The sequence below is a fragment of the Pan paniscus genome, chromosome 11 (genome assembly GCF_029289425.2).
Source record: "Pan paniscus chromosome 11, NHGRI_mPanPan1-v2.0_pri, whole genome shotgun sequence".
In the NCBI taxonomy this organism is placed as follows: domain Eukaryota; kingdom Metazoa; phylum Chordata; class Mammalia; order Primates; family Hominidae; genus Pan; species Pan paniscus.
This window is the reverse complement of record NC_073260.2, coordinates 72,329,887-72,355,498: the sequence shown is the minus strand read 5'-3', so window position 1 is coordinate 72,355,498 and position 25,612 is coordinate 72,329,887. Positions and strand designations below refer to the sequence as shown.

Genomic DNA, 25,612 nt, shown 5'->3' with positions numbered 1-25,612 from the left:
TTGTCTTGTGACGTCATTTTATTTTCAGCTACATAGACATCTTTCTCATGTATTGTTACTAGAACAACTTGTATAGGGTTTTATGGTTTGGGGAAAACATTTTTTAAAAATGGACTTATCTCTATTATACAGAGTTATAATATAAAAATGATTTAAAGGCTATATTTTTCAGCATGTAGGTAGCTACACTGTAATCCTGTTGAAGAAACTTTCCTATTTAAGCTTATAGGATGAAAATATATAATTAAAGTCTTCTGATCATAGCTTGAGACCATCAAGGGAATGTTTAGTTTCCTCCACAAAGAGCCACCAGGATTTTTTCATAATCTCCTTTGGTTTCATCCTGTTGATTCAAAAAAAGGTATACTTAATGTTAGTCGAAACCATAATTCTCTATTTTTTTTTACTTATAGAAGAATTATTTTTAGACTTAGCTGTAGATGAGATTACACATTACCATTCACTTAATTAAACAATATGTACAACAGATAACTGATTTTTTATCATTGCATAAAAAAGCAATAGCCTTCAAGACTGAGATTACAAACTTTTCTGAATTATGTTTTATATTAGTGCCATTATTTTCTATGAATGGAATATCACACAAAATTAAATAAGTATAACACAATATAATCTCATATCCTATGTGAGGAGATACCTGATTCACTCACCAGAAGAAGAGAAACATATAGTGCCTATAATTTTCTCACGTTTTCTGGGTAGATTTTAGTTATCCAATATGACTAATTAATTAAATTTAAATCGTTATCTACCTTTCAGTAAGTCCAAAACCCTTGACTGTTCTTTGTCTTATTTTTTAACATTCTTATGAGACAACCTGAACATAAATTTTAAACATTTTACATGTGATAAAATTAAGATAAATATTTTGAATAAGGAGTTTCTAATCCTCTGACAAATATTAATGGCAAAATAAACCATAATGTCTATCTACCCTAGGGGGAGCACTAGAATATTTTGCTTGCTGAATTTATGCATGGGAAACTAAATGTTTCCATGACTTTAGTTGAAAAATGTACCTAGTATTTCAGTAGAGAACTCACTAGTAGATTTTACCAGTGAAAGTTCAATTTACTCATGAAGTATACACCATAATATATTAAATTAATCTTACATATTAAATTTATAGATACAATAAGTCAACTCTTCTCTTTGAAGATCTTGCAAAAAGAAATTTCATTTATTGGGATGGCATTAGAGGGATCACAACATACCAGGATGGCTTGGCAAAGGGAGATACCATACATCTTCTGATAGAATGCTTTGATATCATTCATGTCAATTTCAGAACGGGAAACCATAATCCTGATCAATGCCTTATGGCGAGTTCCAACACCCTGGCCAAAACAAATGAGGGTAAGTGTCTCTTATATTCAGAAAATACTCTCATTAAAGAACATGAATTTTAAAGTGAAGCCTTCTTACTCGTCCATATAATTTCTATAGAAAAACTAGCTATATATATACACACACACACACACACACACACCCCTTACGCGAATGGTAATGAAATGAAAATAAATAATCCTCTACATTAGCAGTAGGTATAGAGAGCTGTCACAACTTCCTAACTCATCTCTCACCATCCGGTCTCTACACTGTCCAATAATTACAAAAAAAGGGAACTTCTAAACTGCAAATTTAATAATCTAGTCTATCTATTTAAAACACTGTCAGTGATCTTCTGTTGCCCTTAGGATAGAATCTAATCAAGGCTTACGATATCCTGCCTAATTCTTTTTCAAGGCTTACAATATCCTGCCTAATTCTACCATCTCTTCCAGTGTGCACCATCACTCTATACTTACTGTCTTGAGAAGGTTCTGTTACCTTTTGCCTTCAAGCATGTGTGTGGGTTACTTCCTCCTCTTGGACCACCCTTGCTTTATCCCCATCTCTTCCACTCTTGCCCTCATCTGGCTCATTTCTATTTAAACTTCAGGTCTTAGTTTAGCTGACAGCAATGCTACCTGGATTTCCAAAGTCTGGAGTATATGTCCCACTTTTCTCTTCCACGGCACCAGGTATTCATCATTACCCAGTGAAATATCACATTAGACTATCGCAGAAAGGGGGCAGCAACTATGCTAACCACTACAGAGCAGTACCTAGCATGTCCATCATTTCATATTATTCAAATTATTCATATATATTCAAAATATTCCTTCATATTATTCAAATAGTTAGATCTTTCTCTCTCTGTCTCTGAAAACCTCTTTATTTTGGAGCTGCAAAGAAAAAAATGAAGATAACTTCATAACTATTCATTTGTGGGCTCAGAATGCCAGTATAGAAGAGGTACCTTGTATAATACCATGCATGTCAGACAGTAAAGTTAAAGTGACATAGTTGATCTCAAATACATCATTCTACATCCTTAATCATAGAATGACATTTCAAAAGTTTCAACTATTAATCTGTGGCATAAAAGACAGAATAATAAAAACAACAAATCAGACTCATAAAGTGGGAGATTATAAAACTCACAACCTTAGAGGAAGTAGGCCACTAAAATTACACATTAAAAAAGAAAGTATATCACCCTTCCCGTGGTGACACATGTTTTAAGCAAATCACAAGTGAGCCGTAAATCACTTACAGGCTCACTTTACAATCTCATCTGTAAAAAAAGGCACCGAATCTAACAGAAGTTTATTCTGAGAAGGTAGTGTATTACCTCTTCCATCAAATAGAACAATGATTCTCATTAATGGGAAGATATTAAATGTGAGGTTTTCAAACAACATGAGGTTTTCTGTTCTTTCTACAAATAATTCTTCCTCTAAGCAGGACATATAAGTAGAATGGTACATACTTTCATGGCTTGATGAAGCTTCTCTGCAAAGAAAGCTGGTTTGCTTGTGGCGCACTTCACTGTTAGAGAAGAAAATTTTAGTTGATGTATTTACCATGAAAAAAATGAAATATCCATATGAAAGAAACAGGAAATATAGAATTTTGCCAACAGTGTTCTATCCCTCATCATCATTCTTCACCTCTCATCTCCCAATATAGGGCAGTTAACTTCTGAGAAGGTATTTGTGACTCTCTAGATGGTGGTTTTGAATATTCTTTTCCCTGACGATCAATTTTTTTATTACCTTAAATACATCTCAAGAGCAACTTCAGTAGTTTGCGCTATCCAACATATATTCTCCTTGGGAGTGGAGAAGCCACTAGGTGTTCAAGCCTATATAAATACTTTATTTATGTAACTATAAGAACATTTAAAAAGAACACCCTATGAACAACAGACACTGCAGACTACTAGAGAGGGCAGGGAGAGAGAGGGCATGGGTCAAAAAACTACTTATTGGGTACTATGCTCACTACCTGAGTGCAGTACACCCATGGAACAAACGTGCACATGTACCTCTGTGTCTAAAGTAAGAGTTGCACAAACAAATAAGTAAAAATAAATGAATAAATGAATAAAAAACTCTGGGATAGGATGGGCTTAAATATAAAACAGAACCCAAATCATACTAGCACATTCCAGTTCATAGTGTTCTTCATCTTGTCGAGATCTATGGACCAACAGCATTGGCATCAATGGGGAGCTTGTTAGAAAAGCAGAATCTAAGCTCCACCCCAGACCTGGGGAATCAGAATCTGCATTTTAACAAGCTTTCCAGGGGATTCAAGTGCATAGTCATGAATGAGAAACACTGCTTGAGAACATAGGTTCCCCAACCCTGATGGTTGTCTGAATAACCTGGGAGATCTTTAAAAAATACCGATTTTTAGAGGCCAACTCAGACCCACTGAATCAGACTCTCCTGGACCTGCCCAAGATTGTACAATTAACAAGCAGTAGACCAGGACTTGAAGTTACATTTATCCAGATGTTACATTTATTCCAGATCCCATGCTCTCAGTGACCATTCTGAATTGCCTCTGTGGTGTGCCCAGCCTGGTACATTGTTTGATATAAGTAGGTGCTCAATAAGTATAGTCTATCTCTCTCTATTTTTGAAAAGGGGAATAATATCTATTGTTATTAAGGTTATAGTACTTTGCCAATCTTTTACGTTGCTTCAGTTGAAACAGATGCACTACTTCTGATTGTTTTTTGTTTTCTTTTATTGGTTTTGTTGCTGTTGTTGTTGTTAAGTATAGGATAGCATTGAAAATACAATTTCTAGTTAGAAAACTCTTTCAACTGTTGGACTACATACCGATAGCTGTGAGGCATTTCTCAATGTCACCTTTCAACTCCAGGTCCAGAACTTTGTTCATGTCATGCTTACTGTACTTGGTGTATTTCTGAAACACTGAATATTAAATTCAAACTAAGATACATGCAAAACATCCTTTTCTTTAGAAAGCTTTAGCAAAATCAAGGCAACTGACTCAAAGAATTTTTTAGAATAACAACTTTGGCTACACCTTTTAAAGCAATATACCCAATTAATCATAACGTGAATACTTCATCCTCTCCTAGGAATGTAACTTACCTGGCCATTTTGGTATTCCTATATATTTTGGCGAAATGTTTGCAAATGTTGACAGTTATTAGAAACGGCATGTGATTGACAACTATAGCACTTCCTACAGCAGTTCTAAGAGCCATAGCAAATGGATCTTCCCTTATATAAAGACCTGTGCACTAAATTTCTCTTACATTTAACAGTAGAAATCAGTATATTATTATAAGATGGTGAACTTTGGTAATTGTCATAACTTTTCCATTGCCTTCACTTCCAAGAGGCCCAGAGCTAAATCTCGCACTCAAAGGCCAGGACTTTTTCTGAGTTTCGTCTTGTTGTTGTTTTTCCAAAGCACCTACATATTTCTTTCTTCATTTAGCTCTGAGGGTTTTTTGGTTTTTTTTGTTTTTCTTCATTCTAATTTCATTTGTTCTGTTATGCATGTCTTTTCCCACACATATTCCAAATCTTTTAGGGGAGTAAAAGCAGTGAAAATAACAAAATTATGTTCCACATGCCCAAGTCACAAAATGTATTAAATATTATAAAGTAGCAGCTGTACAAAATTGGACAAATTGACAAATAACAATGTGTCAGGAACACTATATCTGTTTGATACAGGAGTGATATTGAAAAAGGGTTCTGTTTTTACTTTCTCTTATTTGTCATCAAAAAAGAAAATTGCATCTTCCATAAACAGATTCCAGAAAAAGAAATTTATTGTTACCTCTGCGAAGTTGTGGATAGCTTCTGGTGGTAAGGATGGTATTGAACACGTTTACGTCTGTCCCCTTTCTCCTTTCTCCTGCTTCATACAAGGCCTGTCAAGAAACACAAAAGTAAACACTTCACTATCTGTTGAAATGATATCTGCACAATAATGTTAGACCTTGTCAAAGATTATATAGGCAATCGCTTTGTGCCCAATACAATCAGAGTAGTCAACAATAAGATTGCAAGTTCTTTAAAGATAGGGACCTTATTTTGTTTGTCAAATATCTTCCACAGTTTCTCTCAAGGTGCCTTGTAAACACTAGAGTCTGAATATATGTTTGCAGAATAAATGTTTGCTGAACTAAATTGCTTTAAGATTATGCTCTATAGTAAGACAACTCCAAGGGGATCTCTAAAGATTTTTTACTCTGTGTTGTTCAAAGTAATTATCAGCAAATGTTACTTATAAATCAATAATTCAACCGTAACCTGGACCTTGCATTTTGATGTTAGAATTTCTGTATTCAAATTCTGACTCTGCAATTTCAAAGCTGTATAATCTTAGACAAATAGATCAACCTTACTAAATGACAGATTTTTTTTCTTTTATATATGAAAAATATAATCCCTGCCCTATTGTCACAAGCGGTCTTTATTAACTTTGAAATGTTGACTACCATCATTCTCTTGGGTCACACTAATCCATGTAGCCTCCATAAATATATATTAAGAACCCTGATAGTCTTAAAATGGAAAGCAAATTCAGAAATGTCAAAAGCAAATAAGAATTTTTTATTATGGGCAATTATTCAAATGCTAACTCTTGTTCCTTAATATGCTTGAACAATTTCTATTAAAATGATACAACCTTCAATGTATGTAAAAATTATTTTGCATTTTTCAAGCAAATTGATCTGATATGTATGCATTTGTTGAACAAAAAGTTCATGAGTGCCTATTATGTACATGATAATGTACTGGTATAGCAGAAGTGGATGGGGGTGCACAAAGAAATCTCTATCCTTAGTGAAGCACTGTAATGAATTCTCTAGAGAATACTGTTCCATGAGAAGGCATAATGCAAATATTAGTTGTTTGTTTGTTTTAAATGGAAATTCCAGGCTTTAAAATGATATGATTTTTCTTATGTTGCCAGTGGTTTGGCATATAAATAATCAGCAATGTCACTGAAACTAAATAAAACAATATGTTAGAAAGCATATATTATTATAATTTATCCTATACTCTTGTTATATCATTGCAGTAATATTTTGACAATATAAATTGACATCTATAAACCATTCCAAAGTTCTCTGTTAAAAATAACATTAAATATGCTTACTCTTTCCATTGCACATAATAAAAAAATTACATTTCCCCTTCTTATACCTAGTACAACGAAAGGTCAGAGTTTTTTTTAACAAACAATTCTTGGGAATGACAAATCAAATTTGTATTGTCCTTCTTCAGTTCTCTCTGGTTTTACGAATAATGAGAGATATTGAAAACTTACAAAGACTACTTTTTTGTGTGTGGGGGCTACAGAAAGACATGCCTCATTCAGGAAATGAACATTAAGAAGCCATTGGTCTCTCAGAAGATCTTAGATTTGCTTTCACAGGGGATCATGTGGTAGCCCCACTTAAGGTAGGAAGATGAACTGCAGCAGTATTTTGTAAGCACTTCCTTACCCTGGCATCTGAATCAGCCAAGTCTTCATTCACACCAAAGTCCTCAGATCGGTCACCCTGAAAGAAATCCCATTCTATTGTAAGCTCTTCTCTAGCATGTAATTGCATGATTTACTTAATTATCTTAAACTCAGATAAATAATATTTTTTGAGAAAAAGGTATTCTATTACTCATTTCTAGAAGGAGCTCAGATCCAAGATTTTACTTGCGATGGTTTTAGATGTTCTTCCCCTCCAAACCTCATGTTGAAATTTGATCCCCAGTGTTAAAGGTGGGGCCTAGAGGGAGGTATTTGGGTCCTGGGGCTGATCTCTCATGAAGAGATTAATGCCATCACTGGGAATGAGTTCTTGCTCATGAGAACCACGAGAGCTGGTTGTTAACGAGGCTGGCACCTCCCCATTCTCTCTCTTGCTTCCTTTCTTGCCATGTGGTCTCTGCACACACCAGCTCCCTTTCCTCTTCTGTCAGGAGTGGAAGCAGCCTGAGGCTCTCACCAGACATAGATACCCAAACTTGAATTTGTTAGCCATCAGAATCCTGAGCCAAATAAACCTTTTTATCTTTAAAAATTACCTAGCCTCAGATATTCCCTTATAGCAACACAAAATGGACTAAGAAATTAGTCTTTATAAAACAAGAGGCATTTCCTAAAGTATCTGAGTTGTACCTTAGCAAGAGAAAGCAAAGCGTTCCGAAAATCTCCAGATGTGTCTGAGGTTATGTCTTTGGCCAGATCTCTCTTCAGTTCTGAGAAAAAAGAAAAATAGGTTTTATAGTAAACCAGTGATGAATAATAATAAGAATATCTGACATCTCTAAGTTGGTTGAAAATTCACAGTGCCACAGTGTTCAATGACTTATGGAACATGTTGCAAAATATTATCATTTTTAAATAAGAAGAGAAAAATTAAAGCAGGTAAATTTTTGGATCACTGAATTTATTTCATATGAAGCAATGGGAGCAATTTAGATAATACTGTGATTGAAAACTCACAGTCACAAAGCTTTTGTTAAGAATAAATTGTACAGGTATACATTAGTAATTAATTCTGAAATACAACATGGCAGAATTTAAGCAATAGAATGAATAAAATAATTGTTTAAAAGAACAAAATGAGGTACTTGCTTGAATGCAAATTATTTATTTAGTTTAAAAAGTATAAATGTCTTATAAGTAATGCAGTTTGATGATTTATGTGAGTGTAAACACTTCTGCTTAACTACGTAAAATAATACTGTAATAGGAAAAAATAATTGAATTTATAATTGATTAGTGCTATGGTTTTCATATTGTTTGTTTGGCCCTGCCAAGTCTCATGTTGCAATTTATTCTCCACTGTTGAAGGTGGGGCCTGTTGGGAGATGTTTGGATGATGGGGGCAGATCCCTCATGAATGGCTCGGAGTGAGTTCTCATTCATAGTTTCTTTAAGAACTGGCTGTTGAAAAGAGCCTGGCACCTCCTTTTCTCTCTCTCCCTCTCTGCACACATCTGCTTCTGTCTGCTTTCTGCCATGAGTAGAAGTAGTATGAGGCCCTCATCAAAAGCAGACACTGGTCCCATACTACTTGTACAGTACTTCCTTTCTTTTTACATTACTTGGTCTCAGATATTTCTTTATAGCAACACAAACGGACTAAAACAACTTGAAACTGGGCAATGTAATAAACTATCACTGGCCTATATCTTGGCCATATGAAAAATATATAAACACTTATTTTTATAAACTATGTTTTATCAAACAAAAATAATCATAATTATTATTATCACTGACACATGGATCTAACATAAACATTGGTAATTAAATAAGAATTGCAGAAAATGAGGTTTAAAAGCTTCCTTATTTTTATTCTTTTATTAAATTCCTCTGAAAATGATATGCAAAAGCTATTGTATTCTCCATGCTTGGTATGAGAATCAAGCAGAAAGATCTTCTATATGCCATATATTGCATTGGGAAAGCCAAAAAGCCAGCAGCTCAGGGAAATGAGAGTAGGAAAATGGTAAGAGACTCGCAATTACCCTCTTTTCAGTGTTGAGCACATCATTTAAATGAGATGCTTCACTGGAGAGATAAAATAAGCTAAGACTAGTCTTTTATTCTGTGAATTTAACTAGAGATAAAGTGAGTCGCTTATGTTCATAACGATAAAGTTAAGGTTTCCAACAGAGAATTATAAGCACCTAATTCTTTACTTTTTCAAGGACAAATGAAGAACATTTTGTTAGGAGATTTTTTTGTTATTATATATTCTTTTCAAAAAAAATGACCTTGGGACATTTTTATAAAATACATTCCAGAATAATAGAAAAGTGTTTTTCAGAAATTTTTAAAAATTCAATGCTCTGAATTGAGGTTTCCATTATAATTGTATGTGGCCATTTATCCTAGAGGAACATTTTCTATTAAAACGCAAGCTTGATGTGGATTGGGACACCATCTCCCTTGTCAGCAACCTAGCAACTCAAGCGTTGCCTGGTAACAGCATTTAATAGACATGTGCCAAACAATAAAGAAACATTTTGATATGTGGAGATTCCAAAGCTGCCATAATTACCATACACAGTCAATTTTAAGAAAGTATATTAGATTTCCTTTTCAAATAAGGCATTTGGACTGTTGGACATTACAACTTACCCTCTCTGTAGACCCTGTTAATGTCTCTGATTTCTTTGTTAGTTCTTGATGCCAAAATCTCAATTAGAGTATCTTCATCAGTTCCAAGGCCCTAAATTTGAAGAGAAGAAAAGGATAAATGTAGAAAAAAATCTTCATGCAAGAGGATCAATGAGTTTTTGGTGTTCCAAAATTTGTTTGACTCTGTCATTTAGTAAATTTCACCCACAACATTTAATAATTACAATAAGCTCTATTACATTGCTCTAAAACAAAACAAGTTGATCATCAATATTTTGGGTAAAAATAAAAATGCAAATATATGACTCATATAGTGACATGACATGGAAGGTGTTAGTGCCAACATTTATGTTTTCATTTACATATTAATTCCTTCATTGAGGTATTAATTTATTTATTCTTCAAACTCCCACTGATTGACAGGTACTATACTAGATTTTGAAAATAACATAAGCATAAGTGACTTGCCCAATACATCCTCGTGAGGAAAGGAGTTTGCTTAAATTGGGCGATTTACCTTCATGGCAGCACGAAGTTCATCAGCATCAAATTGTGCTGGAGTTTTTAGCAGAGCTAAAACAACCTCCTCAAGGTGACCTGTAAGGGCTTTCTTCAGTGTTTCATCCAGGGGCTACAAAAAAAAAGATTAGAATCAGGACTTCCAATAAGTAACATGCTAGGTTAAAAAATGTGATATTACCTGACTTTAGGTCATCGTACAACTCATCCCTAAACCCAACCATCTTTTAGAGCTTCTTCCCTTCACATACAAAGTGTACCAAATATTTTGAAACATTATCTTACTCTTCCAGATCTAGAGGGATTAGAATAAAATTTACTGAATTCATCAATAACTTCTTAAAGCATAGGGTTAGTAATCTTATATACAGGGGAGAAATCACAAAGATCAAAACACAGAGGACTGTGTGCTAACAGAAAACAGAAGTAAAATTACTTTTAAAATAATATATTCATGTTTCCAATCTTTGAGGTTTGTACTTCTCAAATAACAAGCAGTATAATCAGATATTGAAATTATATAGTTTTCTAATTTCATTGCTTTAGAAAACTACTCATATTGGGTATAAAAGACATAAGGCTTATTTTTAAAGTAGAATTATATATAAAATTTAGGCATTAAACAGTTCAGTTTAAATATTAGTACATTTCAATCAGACCATATTCTTTATTGACAGCAGCAATCTCGATGTTTACGTTCAAATTAAAAATTTGTCCCCAGAGCACCACGTCTGCAAACAATATACACCAAGATGACTAATGTATAAAAATAGGAAATTTGATAAAATTGATTAAATTGCAACAAAGTGGATAAACACTGCAATCCCAATCATAGATGTAATGAGAAAACAGTGGTTAGAACCTTAAAGAACTAGGTAACTGTGCTTCCGAATCCATGGTTAAGTATAACTATGCTGAAATTAAATATCTAAATTTACCACTCTAACTTACCTTTCCTGTTTCCTGGAGATATGCTGCTTTGATCTGTTGACGCTGTGCATTGTTTCGCTTAGTTAGAATGTCAATGATGGTTGCTTCATCCACACCTGGAAATAAAGGGCCAACAGCCTTTAACATCAATTTTCTTCATCATCAATTGACATAAAATAATTCATTATCGAGATGCTCCAAAAGAACTTCTTAACAAATTAAGAAATATAAATTATATATCAGCCTAAAAAATCGATGCTATACTACATATCAAGGAAGCACTTGGGAGAATGACATTTCATTCGAGTGAGAAAGGAAGAGACAATTAACTTTTCCTGGCCCTCAGTGTTGCAGTGTTTGATACTAGTTGCAACTCTATATGTGAACAGAGGTTTTAATTTCAGCATGGAATTTCTGCTAGAAATGAGCCAGTAATATCTGCTGTAACAATAGAGATTCCACTGATTTGAACACAATTTCCTCAGTGTTAAGTAAATAATTACATCTTCGTTTGGCAAAGAAATGTTTTTATCTTCAAAATGAAACAGATTCTTTCCATTGCACATGTCTGTTTTTTGACAGTCATTCAAATAGCCGTTCTGAAATGTCCAGGAGGGAACTGTTTTGAGGAAACACGTTACCTTTAACCATTATGGCCTTGTGCAAGGCAGCGACATCCGAGGATGGATTGAAGGTAGGATAGGGGCTCACCGCTGATCCGGGACCACCTTTGGATGACTTCACAGTTTGCTAAGAATGAGACAGAAATAAATTAATGTCCATTTACTTATATTCGTTTTTATTTCAATATTGTAATCATAATTTTATTATCACTCTACTTACAACATATTCCTGCTCTTCATTTTCAATAAACCAGGCCTGCTTGAGGAATTCTGATACCATTGCCATTTTTGAAAAAGTGTCTGGAAAGAAAACAGTTAGATGCTTTTACAAAACAAATGCACCACACACAACCTCTCCTTCCTCACCTCTTACATACATAAGAGTTAGCATTAGAGAGTAGCCTTGCGCTTACTTTCCAGGATCAATTACACTTAGGAGCATAACAAAATGTAAGACGTAATTTTTTTTAAAGGAAGCTTTTATACTTAAAATGAAACCATACCCTCCTCTCTGAAATTGAACTCTTTCTTGGCATATTCAGTTCTAAACTTTAGAGATCAGACAACTACTACAAGTAAGCACACAGGCTGAAGAGAGGAGTTTGTGGTTCACTACATTGTTCTAAATTTATAGACCACCCACCATATGCCAAGCACTAAGAGTACAAAAACATTGAAATATCATCTTAAGTACCCTCAGGACTTAAAGCTAGTGTGTGCTCTCCATAGGAAAACATAAAGGCTAAAGAAACTTCTTAGAGTAGGCCCTGGCTGACCCAAGCCTCTCTTGAAATGAGTCAAGATTAACCTGGCAGAAAAGTTAAAGAAGAAGCTTGTCATATTTGGGAAGCAGAAGAAAGTTTGCTGGAGCGAGAAATGTTGGCAGAAGCTGAAACAAGAAGCTTCAATGTGTCCACAAAGCTTTGGGAAAACATTAATGGGTTTCTTTTTGTTTGTTTGTTTTTTTAAAGCAGCATGGTTTCATTTATGTTTCCGAAAGACCATTCATCCTTTATCATGGAGAATGGCTAAGAGATAGACAAGATGGAGGATTAGAACACTATTTAGTAGACCATTAGACCATCTATGTGGAATTAATGGGAGCCTGTACAAAAGTAATGGCTAGATGAAAAGCTTAATGATTGCTTTTTTTTTTTTTTTTTTTTTTTGAGATGGAGTCTTGCTCTGTCGCCCAGGCTGGAGTGCAGGGGTGCGATCTCGACTCATTGCAACCTCCGTCTCCTGGGTTCAAGCAATTCTCCTGCCTCAGCCTCCTGAGTAGCTGGGATTACAGGCACCAGCCACCACGCCCAGCTAATTTTTGTATTTTTAGTAGAGACAGGTTTTCACCATGTTGGCTAGACTGATTTTGAACTCATGACCCCAAGTGATCTGCCCGCCTCAGCCTCCCAAAGTGCTGGAATTACAGGTGTGAGCTACCACTCCCAGCCAATGATTACATTTATAAGGTAAAATAACTTGTGCCAATCTGTACAAGTGAATTCAGATTTAAAATTTTAATTGTAAAAAGATATCGAGGTGATATTTCTCCCTGAATAATTTAGTTTCCTTTTCTATTTCTTGATATAAAAGTACTCAGCATTGAAGTAATTGCTATCTTCACATTTCTTCCTATTTGAGCTGTCTAAATAGTAGTCCTACATATTTTCCCACCCAACACAAAAAACCCAGAAAAGAATTATTTTATACTGGATTTTTTTGTTGTAGCAGGAAGCCTAGAGGTGCAATTGTAACATGCATGTTCTTTTGGCAGACTCTATCTTAAAGGAAATTTCTTGAATTGCTATCATGACTTGGCAATATTTTTATTTAATGAGACATATATTTTTAAGATCTTAAGTATATTGAAAATTAATGTGTTCTCTGTTTTGGCCACACACACACAAAATGCCATCACAGATCCTTTTAGTCTGGGGATGTTTTTCAGAGGCCTTGCTCAAGGTCTACACTGATCTGTCTATCTACACCATTCTGTTTCACCCCTCTAGAGACTACTCTCATGAATGTTTGTGAGAGAGGTTGGGAGGATAATCTTGGCAGTTTTAAATTCTTGATATGAAGATAAATGACTTATGAGGCATAAACTGATTCCATAAACTGATTCCTCAACAGCATATTCAGACAAACTCTTTCCATTTTCACCTGCTAAAAAGTAACTGGAGTTGCAAGTAATAACACTGAATGCATGAAGAAAATAATATCCAAAGCAGAAATCATCCCCACTTAATTCACATGGGATTGCTCTTATCACTATTCTGTCATCTGTGAGAAGAACCAATACTGTTTCCATTCATTTAAAGCAGCCTGTTTCCTAAATATAATTGATAGACTTAAAATTGCTTCCTGATAAAGTAACAACCCGCAATTTTGCACAAGGTTTTAGTTCCCATTACAGTCTAGTTTGATGCAATTGCGGTTGCCACATGGAGTTTCATATTCCAACTTCTTAATTTGCACACCCAATACTTTAAAAGCAATTCTAGCAGCTTCAGGCACTCAAAATTTCCATTTTCATCATTTCATCCAAGCCTTTGATAAGGAAGAATCATCAAAATGAGTGTTAAAATTCGTCACTTGGCAAAGTACTACTCCATCACTTATAAAAACATGTTTTTATTATTTATTTATTTTATTTATTTATTATTTATTTATATATTATTTATTATTATTATTAATATTCCATTCTTTTCAATTAGCAAATAAAAACTTCAAAAGAAAGCAAAAGAAAGACTAAAGATATTGTCCAGTCTAATATTAAAGGTGTCTCTGACAACTTCAAAATAAACGTTATAAAAACTTTACTGTACTAGTTTTTTTTTACTTCTAAGAAATACTTGAATAATGTCCATTTAAAAAAAAAAACCAGAGAAAGCCCAGGAAAAGGTATATTAATTACATAACACAAGATAACAAAAATAAGTTGTTTAAGTCACTTATTTGAAAGAGAGAGCATCCCTAGAGGAGACAGCTTTGTGATTTGTATCTTCTAAGTTCCTACATTCTAGCCTGAAGTATTTGGATAGACTAAAAGCATAATCTAGGAAAGAAAAGCAACCAATAGAGAATTTTCTTCAAGAAATCAATTAGAGAAAAACAGAATCTGAATTCAGCCAAATTCACCACTAGCTCTTAGCAAAGATTAAAGACAGGAGCATCAAGGCAGGATATAAGAAATTGCTCTAAAGGAAACAGATTTTATCACATACAGCTGGTTAAGGGCTCAAAGCCAACTGCACGTATTAACTGAACTTCTGAATAATTATAATACAACTAACAAATACCAAATATATTTTTTTATATATTGGCCAAATTCTATCCTTAAGCCATTCTGACTCTTCAATACCTACACTCTGCATGAAAACCTGCCTAAGCCAATGAGTTCATGAAAGGTTTTCTTTTTTCTATCTTTTTGTTTGTAGTGTATAAAGCTTGCAATAGATTTTAAAGAGCCTGTTCTATCAACTTATAGATTTCAACTAACTCAATACAGATTTCAACTAACCAAAGATAAGCTCTAAAACTAAGTTTATTTCAGTACTTAGCATGAGCTCATTGACGGTGAAATTGGCCATTTATACATAGGCAAATCTATAAGGAAATTAACAATATTTCACATTTCTTCTAATTAATGGTCTTTTTGTGAACATGCACTGCCTACTAATGTCAGCTTATCTATGATTTGAATGTATAGCTTTCTAAAGAGTAGCAACTTTTTTGCATATTTATGTGTCCTAAGAGAGACCCCCCCCTTCATTTTTCCATCTCTCAGCCTCATGAAAGGCTACCTCTAGAATTTGTGACAGAGGAAGCTGAGTTTTGTGGTTGATTGTATCTTCCTGGTTACAATCTAGAACTATCAGAGTTTTGCAATGATAGTAACAGCAATGACTAACCCTTGCTTGGAATAATAGCCTTTAATCATTATCCTCAGTTTCTATCTGGGAAAACGGAGTGCTATTTTCAAGCAGTCTTCCTGCTAGTAGTGGCAAGAATGGAGACATAAATCCATCCCTTTTGATTCCAAAGTGTTATATATTTTGGCTGTGCATGGTGGCTCACACCTGTAATCCCAGCAATTTAGGAGGCCAAGGTGGGCAGATTACTTGAGGCCAGGAGTTCAAGACCAGCCTGGCCAGCATGGCGAAACCCCGTCTCTACCAAAAGTACAAAAATCAGCCAGGCATGGTGGTGTGCACCTGTAGTCCCATCTACTCAGAAGGCTGAGGCAGGAGAATCACTTGAACCCAGGAAGAGGCGGAGGCTGCAGTGAGCTGAGATTGTACCACTACACTCCATCCTGGGCGACATAACAAGACTCTGTCGGGAAGAAAGAAATAAAAAGAAAAGAAAAGAAAAAAGAAAAGAAAGAGAAGGGAGGGAGGGAATTAGTGACCAAAAAGAAAATGACATGATCAGTGCTCTTTTAATCACTCACACCTGAGAATCAAATTCATTAACAGTCAACTTGTGCAGACCGTAGCAGGTTTCACCCCAGCCTTAGGGAGTTTATTTTTAAATGCACGGCCTTGTGCATAGTTTTTACTCGAATATGTATTTCACAAGTCCTTCCCACACCTTCCCTGGTGAGAGAAAGCAATTAAGACTACACAATGGCATGACTTACAGAAAGCAATTTATGAAAGGTAGCCTCACTAATGTTTTGCTTCCAGGCTTTTCGATAGGGTGTTCTTCTTGCCTGGAATGCTTGTTCCTCCTCCACATTCACTTCCCTTTGCCTAACTAATTGCTACTTCTAAGTGACTCATCAGCATTGATCTCATCACGTTCTTCAGAAACCCTTCATTAGTTCCTCAGCACTGGATTCGGTGACCTTCCATGCTCTCCCAAAGCATCCTGACTTCACCCCTACACCAGCCCCACCATTCTGTATTATCACTTTCCATTGGCTTGTTTATATTCCCCAGGAGCAGGCCATGAGGCCTGTGCTAACATACAAATAATAATATTCATTATGTATATACTTCCAATCCCTAGCAAAATGCCTGGAATTTAGGATGTTAATAAGTATTATTGAATGAATATCATGTATCATTACTAATATTTTAAAAAACATATCTACACTAATTTAACGAACATTTTCTACCCACAACTATAGGATATAAAATACAAATTGAAGTATACTGGTTCTTGATTATCTGGCGATCTGACCTCAAGAAAAACATTTAGCTTCTCCAGAGGGTCTTCGTTTATAAAATAAGAATGTTGAAGTAATTATCATCTAAGATCCATTTACAGCTCTGAAGTGCCAATCTTAAATATTACTTCAAGTAGATGAAGATGAAGAAAATTAGCATAATGAAGGAAGGCATTATATAAATTGGATTGTTCTGAGCTTCCTGATGAAATTCTGTCCAATTTTAAAGGAAAAGGAAATAGTTGACTTCAAAAAACTGTTTATAGTTTATCATTGAAAAATAATAGGTCCACTGGTTTACCTCTGATTTGAAATGTCATAAATTAATAGGTCTAGAGAGAGCTAACGTCATATTCAGAAATCAACCTTTGCAGACCTTCTGGTTGAAAAAGTATTTAATAAGCATGAAACTCTGGCTGGTTCCTTAATAATATTATTATTAACTATTTTGTCAACATCTGTTAAATGTTGGCTATGTGCTGGATGTGGTTGAGCCTGGAGCTAGGGTGTTACTGTCACTTTTGGGGAAGAGGCCATTTCAGAATTATGAAACCAACATATTACCACATTTGAGTCATTTGCAATGTGCATTCTCTTACAGCTACCAAAATACTCCTGTGGAAAGAGGGCAACATTGCTTTCTCAAAGTTTTTACAATCTTTTAGATATAACCAAGGCAAGAAAAATTCCATCCTTGTTAATTAGCTAGCAGTGAACATAAGAAATCAGAACATTTAATAAACATTTAAAATGAACGAACAGAAAAATTCTTGAAGGAACATGTTTAAGAAAAAAATAGCCAGATACATGATTTGTAATCTCACTTTTACAAATATATCCAACACTAGTAAATACTCTTCTTTAGTTTTGCTTTGTGCTTTTCTAAGGAGCTTTATGGCCATTAGCTCATGCAACAATCAAGTGGAATAGCTGTTGGAGGGCCTCACTGACATTCCCCTAGGATAATGTATCTGACGCTACCCAGAAAGTATTTCCCTTCTTCTTAGGTTTTCCAGCCAGCACTTGAAAAGACTGTATATGACACAGAGCCTACAAGAAAAGGAATGTGGCCACACCCTCTTTAAATGAAAAAAGTAATAAGCGGACCTTCTTATTTTAAATAGCATAAGCAAATATAACATATATTTTTAAATGTTTATTACAAAGAGCATGATTAGCACTTTGAGGTCTGAATCTATCTTGTTTTCCTTACAAAAGAAGAAAATAAATTATGAAAGTCCTACTATTTTGAAACAGTTCCCTGCAGCCCACTCCTATCACTTTTGTTCTTGCCCCCAAAAAGCAGCCCCCATCACGATTTCTCTGTAAAACACACAGCTCTTGGGAAGAAATATTTCAAGGGGAAGGAAAGGAAAAACACATTCTTTTAAGGCTACCAGAGGGAAAGCACATTCTTCCCTTCTTTCTCATGGTAACTCTCCAAGAGTACAATGAGCCAGTATTAAGCAAACTTATCTTATTTTTACTTGTATTTGTTAACTAAGTAGAATAAAAATATTGTAATTTGCGATTCCTAAAATATAAATATCCAATGTAATTCTACAGAAAGATTTATGAATGACTTATCATGTTAAATGCAACTAACCATAAATCCTGTAGAAGCAGTAACATTTAACATAGTGATGAGAAAAGTTTTCAAAACAACCAAAACTAACTAAAAGGAAAACCAAGACTTACCTTTATCTCTACCTTCTTGCAAAGAACTAAAGAGAAATTCTTCTCTGAAGATTTCACACTGGCAGTGGAGACTTGGGCTTCTGATTTTATAGGATTTTAAAGGAAGCCACACCTAGCAACCAGAAGTTAGTAATTGGCTGTCTTCTGTTTGAAGTACATGGCTCAGCTATGTCCAAAAACAAAGTGAAACAAGTCTTGCAAAACTACTCACTAAACCAATTCAACTGGCATTACAAAGGAAAAGAAACGGAAGGGCTGATTTTTCCCCCCTCTTTATTTTGCACTTTTATTTCCAGATGGGATATTTATTTTGCACTTTTATTTTCAGAGTATACATCTGCCCCAATCCTAATACCAGTGATTGGCACACTTTTGTAGTTAAATAGGTTGTAGACTAAAAAGTATGTTACCTTCAAAACTAAACAAACAAACAAACAAAATATTACATTTGAATTCCACCTCCGTCACTTATTATTCTGTGACTTTAGGGACATACTTAATTTTTCTGAACCTGTTTTCACTTTTGTTTTGTTGTCTTTTTCCCTCGCTTTTTGTGGAGAATGGGGTCTCGTTATATTGCCCAGGCAGGTCTCAAACTCCTGGGCTCAGGCTATCCTCCCGTCTCTGTCTCTCTAAGAGTTGGAATCACAAGCGTGAGCCACCATGCCTAGCTGTTTTTACTTTTGTATATAGGAGCATTATCTAAGTTGTCTACCCACTAGAATTCTTGTGACAATGGAGAAATAACATATATTTGTAAATTTTAACATTACACAGTGCCGAATAATTTTCTATTTATATTTTTCTTGCCTTAAAAAATAAACGACTTTTGTTCTTAGATATAGCTTGTTGTTATAAATAAGAAATAGAGAAGTAATAAAGTTCCAGATTGGCTCAAAATTTTGAACAAAGGTAATGCCAAAAATTTGATCATTATGACATTCAATAAAAGCATTGACATCAGAAGGCCTATCTACATTAATTCTTTTAAATAGAGTCAGTTACATAGAACTATATATATAAACTGTAATATAGATCAGTTATATATACATTTTGATACACATAGATCTTTGACATTGTAGACTAGTTGAACACCAAAACAAGGAACTAGACCTATAAAATGAAAGGATTAATGGAGCAGCAACTATTACAGAACACATTCCATAAGAAATTTCCCACCCGATGAAGGAAAATTGGTTCTGGTAACTTCCATAGTGGTTCATTTTCATTCTTCTTGAAACCCTACAAAGTATTATATGATGTTTCCATTAAAGTGCACAAGTGTAAAATCTCACAGCATTATGGCTCAATTTATGCTGCATTTAGTGGTTTGTTCTTTTTCCTCTTTTCCTCATAGATATTTCACGTAAAAAACATGAAGTTTAGGAAGTTAATGAAAATACTTTCTAAAGATTGGCAGTATTTTATAATACATTCTAAGTGCTCGATGCCAATATCAATGAAGTCAACATATCCTGAAGTAGGACGATCATCTAATCTAAATATTTAAGAAAATGTCAATATATGATTTTACTATCATATGCGTAAGTTGAAAATTAATTAGTTATCTGCTAACAAGTTAAGTTAATTGATATTATTGCAAATTGATCTTGACAGATGTAGACTAACTTTCTAGTACCATATTTATGTCATCAGGTGAGAAGGAATAAGATGATTATACAAAATCTGGTTTTCTTTTTTCTTTAATTTGCGTTTGTATTCCTAAGTCTGGTAATGGAACTATTGGAACATTCCTGCACAGTGATGCTCTTGTGAAATGAAGAAAAAAGTCCACTTACTTTTTATAAAATATAACAACCTAGAGAACATGTATAGTCTCATTTTGTTTTGTTGCTGCTATTACCAGTGCCATAAACTGAATGGAATTATTTTATATGTTTGGATTTGTAATACATAGGCAAACCTAAAATAGCAACAATAAATATGATAATTGTAGCAGAATTAAGAAAAAAAAAGTGAGAAGAATGTTTTTCCAAAATTAACTTCCAGCTGTAACACTAAAGGCAAGTGAAACTCCCAAACATAACACAAAAAGAAAGCCACTAATCATGTAGGTATATTGCTGTGAATAATCTGTCAGAATCTTTTTCTCCGCGTAATAATAATGTCGAGTAGATTTATGGAAATAAAATAACAAGTAAAATATGTTATCATTAACAGTGAGGGGATAATCATGGGTTAAATGCTTTCTGTGGGTGAAACGCCACATACTCCAGAGAAATGACTCACCACTCTTGCTGTTTCTAGAAGATGATGATTCATCGGCTCCACTTACTTTACAAACAGAGAAAATAAAGAAAGAGAAGGAAAGAAAAAAGACAGTTAAAATCAATCTCTATATGTTACGTTTTTCACAGCATGTTTATTTTCACTCATTTGGTTTAGAATCTGATAGTGAAGAGGAAACAAAACAAAACAAGGAGAGGAAATATGGAGTCTCTCACATACATCTCATTGTGCATAAGACTCTTGCAAAATATCTGATCTTAGTAAGCTGTCCCCTCATCCTTTACATTTAACTCTATCTAAGCATTACTTGTTATATGGAAGAAAGAGTATATTCTGAATGATCAAGAACAGCATTTCACAGATATTCCAAAATCTCCCCACAGCTTCCTCATACCCCCTATCCACAGCCAACAAAAATCATTATTTTAGTGTGTGTTTCTCATGTGTCCCCAGGTCAAAGCATTTTGAGGGCTAGTATTCTAAATGTTTTCCCTTTGCCTCTAAACATGGCAAATAATTATCACACACACTGAGTTATTGAGATTATTATTATTATTATTCCTCAGTTATTTACATGAATTAAAGACAGAATTTTTTTTCAAATTTTACTCTTTCAGGTTAATGAAGTAGTCATGTGGGTAGCTAAAGCCAAAGGGAGGTACCTTTGTTGGACTTCACTTAGGGAAAAAGATCTTACCTCCCTGCCTCTCTATATTTCCTTTTGTGGGTGGAAAATCTTAGAGAAGATAAAAACTCAAATTCGGTGATGGCTTAGTATCTATTACTGTGTGACTTAGGAAAAGTCAGCGAATGACTTGGTGATTCAACTAATATACTTCCAACATCAGGATCATGCTAGGATTAGTAATTTTGTATTGCACAAGTTATTTTGTTTAATCCCTGAGTATAGTATCCATATCCCTCTCTATATTATTCGAAAGTAAGAGAATAAGACCTTGTCACATTTGCTATAATAACAAATTTTACTTCAATAATTTTCAAGAAGTTTTGCAGAAGGAAAATGAAGATATGTGTTAAGGTCAAAAGGTCAAACTCTGCTTTCTAGGTTCCAGCTGTTTTAAAATAGTCTGGCAGTTTCTTACAAAGATAAACAGAGTCTTACAATGCAATCCAGCAATTGTGCTCCTAGATATTTACCCAAATGAGTTAGGAAACATGTTTACACAAAAACCTTCACATGTATGCTTATAGCAATTTATTCATAATTACCAGAAATTGGAAGCAGCTGAGATATTTTTCAAGAGGTAAGTGAATACATAGACTATAGTATGTTTATATAATGGACTATTACTCAATGATAAAAAGAAATGCTTTTAAACCAGGAAAAGAAATGAAGGAATCATAAATGAGTATCACTAAGTAAAGGAAGACAGTATGAAAAGGCTATGTCTGTTTCATTCCAATGAGATGCATTCTGGAGAAGGCAAACTGTAGAGAAAGTAAAAAGATCAATGGTTGCCAGGAGTTGGTGGCAGGGAGGAGTAATAAATAAGAGACTTTTAGGGAAGTGGGCTGGGCATGGTGGCTCACACCTGTAATCCCAGCACTTTGGGAGGCCGAGGCGGCGGATCATCAGGTCAGGAGTTCAAGACCAGCCTGACCAACATGATGAAACCCCGTCTACTAAAATACAAAAAAAAATTAGCTGGGCATGGTGGTGCACGCCTGTGGTCCCAGCTACTCAGAAGGCTGAGGCAGGAGAATCACTTGAACCTGGGAGGCAGAGGTTAAAGTGAGCCAAGATTGCACCATTGTATTCCAGCCTAGGCAACAGAGCGAGACTATGTCTCAAAAAAAAAAAAAGAAGAGATTTTTAGGGAAGTGAAACCATTCTGTATGATACTGTAATGGTGTATGCATACATTATGGATTTGGCAAAACACATAGAAATGTATAACATGAACAGTAGGCCCTAATGTAAACTATGGCAATTAGCTAATAATAATGTATCAATATTGGTTCACCAATATAACAAATGGACCACATCAATCCAAAATATTAGTAACAGGGGAAACTAAGAGCAGCGGGAAATTGAGTATATGAGAATTCTCTGTACTTTCTGCTCAATTTTTCTGTAAACCTAAAATTTCTCTAAAAACTAGAGTCTATTATGAAAAAAAGGAAGTTCATTTGATTATATACTTTCTAAAATATACCAGGACCATATAATTTCTAATATAATAATTCAAAAATTCTTATGTAATCAGAACACAAAAAATACAGCAAGTCTTCACATAATCATTGCCAACTCCATGGATTTATGACACAAACCAAAGATTAATATCCTTAAATTTAATAATGACTTTTTTCAATTTCTATTTTAACTCAATAGGTTTAAAAAGTGATTTAAAACAATTATTTAAACTAGCATAGTTAAACAAAAACTGGATCCTCATACTATCTTAAAAAATACAAAAACATGGATCTGGATGGATCTGGAATTAAAATGGGAGTAAATATATAAAACAAACAATAAACTTTACAAGATATTCTGTAAATATCTTGTAGCTAAATTTGTAATGAAAGTTTTCCAGACCAAGCCACAGTAAATGTTTGCTTTGCATTGGTTGGGGTGATTTTGGTTAACTTTATCATAAATAGATTATTATCCAATAGAAAAATGAAATTTTCTTTCAAAGAGAAACTTGATAAATCCTAAATCTCATTTTCTCATTTACAAGTCAAATATGATTATACTTTGTTAAAAGTAACTTGCAAAAGATCACTATTCAGGATAATCTATTCTGAGAATAACATTTATAATCTCTGTGGTGGGAGACTAATCTGTGGCTTAAAACCTGTTATTATAAAAGAAATGAGAGGTGTTTTTAATATAGGCAAATAAAAATCCTCAAGTGGAAAAAATAAGCAAAATCAGTAGATTCTTACAAAAACTTCATATTTCCTTACATGCACTAACAAAGTGTTACTATCTACAGTGTACCAGGAGCTCTTATCAATTGCAAAGCCAGCAATCCAAACAACAACAAAAATGGATGAAACCTGAGTACAGTCAAATGCCTCCGAGTCAGCAGATATGCAAATCCAAATTGCCAAACAAACAGTAAAAGTTGTTCAAATTTACACTGGTGAGGGAAATACTGTTTAAAGAAATGACAGTGTATGGATATATACCCATCAGGGTGGTGATGACCTCAAATTTTCTATAACACCTTTACCAGCAATAAATGGTATTAGAAAAGGATACACTCATATATTGCTGGTGCTTGTTTGCTTGTTGGTTTGAAAGTCATTTGGCAGCAACTATTAAAATAAAAAACACACAGAATAAGATAATTAAGAGGGGCAGAAAGCAAGCCAAGATAATGTAATCCTGATGACGCAACTGCAGGTGAAAGTGTCAGGAAGAAAGCTGTGAAAAACATTGCAAAAGGATACAAAATGGTCACTTAGAGGCTCCAAAAGGAAGTCATTTAGAAATGGCTCTTGTACTTGGAAATTAAGAAAGAGGTGGTGGCCTTAAGGATAAGGGGTTTTGGAAACACAGTGGAGAGAAATTGGTTTGAGAAGACCATAGGAGCTGAGGATATGGAGTTAAGTGTAGGCAACTCTTAGACATACACGCTTTCACTAAATGGTGGAAAACCGAAAGAGAGTAACAAGATATTAATTGTGAGGTAGCATTGGGAAATCTGAACGTGTTCTCGGGTAGACCATGAGGAGCTATAGAAGAAGAGTGAAGCCACAGGAAACAAACAAACAAAAAAAAACAGCATAGTTGATGAAATAAGCTTCCAGAATATTTGGGAGAACAGGTGAACCAGTACAAGGAAAGAGTTACTAGCCTTTGAGATGAGGGCCATTCCTTGCACTGAGGATCTCCTCATATCTTCCTTTCCTGGTTGAAGATTTAATAGGAAGAAAGAGATGAACCCCTAGTCCTCTAGTGGGACAAATACAGTAATGCTGAGGGGCAGAGACTAAGAAACAGCACTGACAAGAATTTTCAAAGGGAAGATGATGTGAAGACATAGGGAGAAGACAGCCATCCACAGCCAAGGAGAGAGGCCTGGGGCAGATATTTCCCGCATGGCCTCAAAAGGAACCAACCCTGCTAACTCCCTGATAATGGACTTGTAGCTTCCAGAACTGTGAGGAAATAAATTTCTGTTAATTAAGCCACCCGGTCTGTGTAGAGTTGGGTCTACACACTCGTGTAGTCTTAAGGGAGGCAATGGATGGGCCAGAATGTCTCTTTCATGAAGTAGCAGTGCACCTACAAATCTAAAGATCACCAAAAAGTCCCTTGATGTGCACCTCCAAGAACATGCAGAATTGGTTACAGTTGAAGTGAAAAGACACCTATTTTGCACTAACCATAGTTTAAAGGTAACGATGCTTAAATTTTGCAACAACACATCTTTTTTTTCTACATGCATAATGATAGCAAGGGATATAAGACAAATTTTAATAACCAAATAATTTAAAATAAAATGTCTTGCAATGTCGTAATTGTACAGAAATATTAGAAGTGACACTTGTGTAGCTAGTTAGTATACAAAAATCATCCTCTTAACTTTTCAAGTATTTGTATTTTTTATATATCTATACAATTATGGAAGGCCACAAAACTGCCATAAAAAAGGGTAAAAATATAACATAAGAAGGGGGATAACCTGCACACTTTACATAACTATGATCATCTTTAAGCTCAAAGCCAAACATGCAAATTCTAACATTTTCCCTAAATCTGATACATAACCAGGAGTCCTTTGGAGAGACTAAAAATAAGCAAAATGTGAAAAAGAAACAATTCTAAATTCCACATGTAATAGCCAGATTCAGAAGAACTCCAAGAAATTTAAATTCAGCTAATGGGTTTACAGTGGTCAATCCAGAGAATTAAAGATTCTTAGGCTCCATCAAAAACTCCTTT

At 34.6% G+C, this 25,612-nt stretch overlaps 1 protein-coding gene across 3 annotated transcripts; it reads right to left on the bottom strand.

Moving 5' to 3' along the window:
* On the bottom strand, positions 1–18,706 carry ANXA1 (annexin A1). Of its 3 annotated transcripts, none has more exons than XM_055091903.2 (14): positions 18,445–18,626; positions 15,788–15,908; positions 11,791–11,870; positions 11,589–11,697; positions 10,969–11,063; positions 10,016–10,129; positions 9,499–9,589; positions 7,528–7,607; positions 6,857–6,913; positions 5,179–5,272; positions 4,200–4,295; positions 2,837–2,895; positions 1,236–1,358; positions 1–343 (listed from the first exon to the last, which is right to left on the bottom strand). In XM_055091903.2, exons 3-14 carry the CDS (start codon positions 11,854–11,856, stop codon positions 287–289), a joined length of 1,041 nt encoding a protein of 346 aa, XP_054947878.1. In that variant the 5' UTR covers positions 11,857–11,870; positions 15,788–15,908; positions 18,445–18,626; the 3' UTR covers positions 1–286. The 3 variants fall into 3 exon arrangements, with proteins under 3 accessions (XP_054947878.1, XP_063450052.1, XP_003822241.1); XM_063593982.1 differs by having other exon boundaries at positions 15,653–15,908; positions 18,445–18,624; XM_003822193.5 differs by lacking the exon at positions 15,788–15,908 and having other exon boundaries at positions 18,445–18,706.
* Between the last annotated feature and the right edge of the window lie 6,906 nt (positions 18,707–25,612).

Coding starts and splice junctions, on each gene's coding strand:
- ANXA1 (XM_003822193.5), bottom strand. CDS start 11,856: ATGGCAATGGTATCAGAATTCCTCAAGCAGGCCTGGTTTATTGAAAAT. Junction 11,698..11,790: donor ATGAAGAGCAGGAATATGTT/GTAAGTAGAGTG, acceptor TCTCATTCTTAG/CAAACTGTGAAGTCATCCAA. Junction 5,273..6,856: donor TGGCTGATTCAGATGCCAGG/GTAAGGAAGTGC, acceptor GTTTCTTGACAG/GCCTTGTATGAAGCAGGAGA.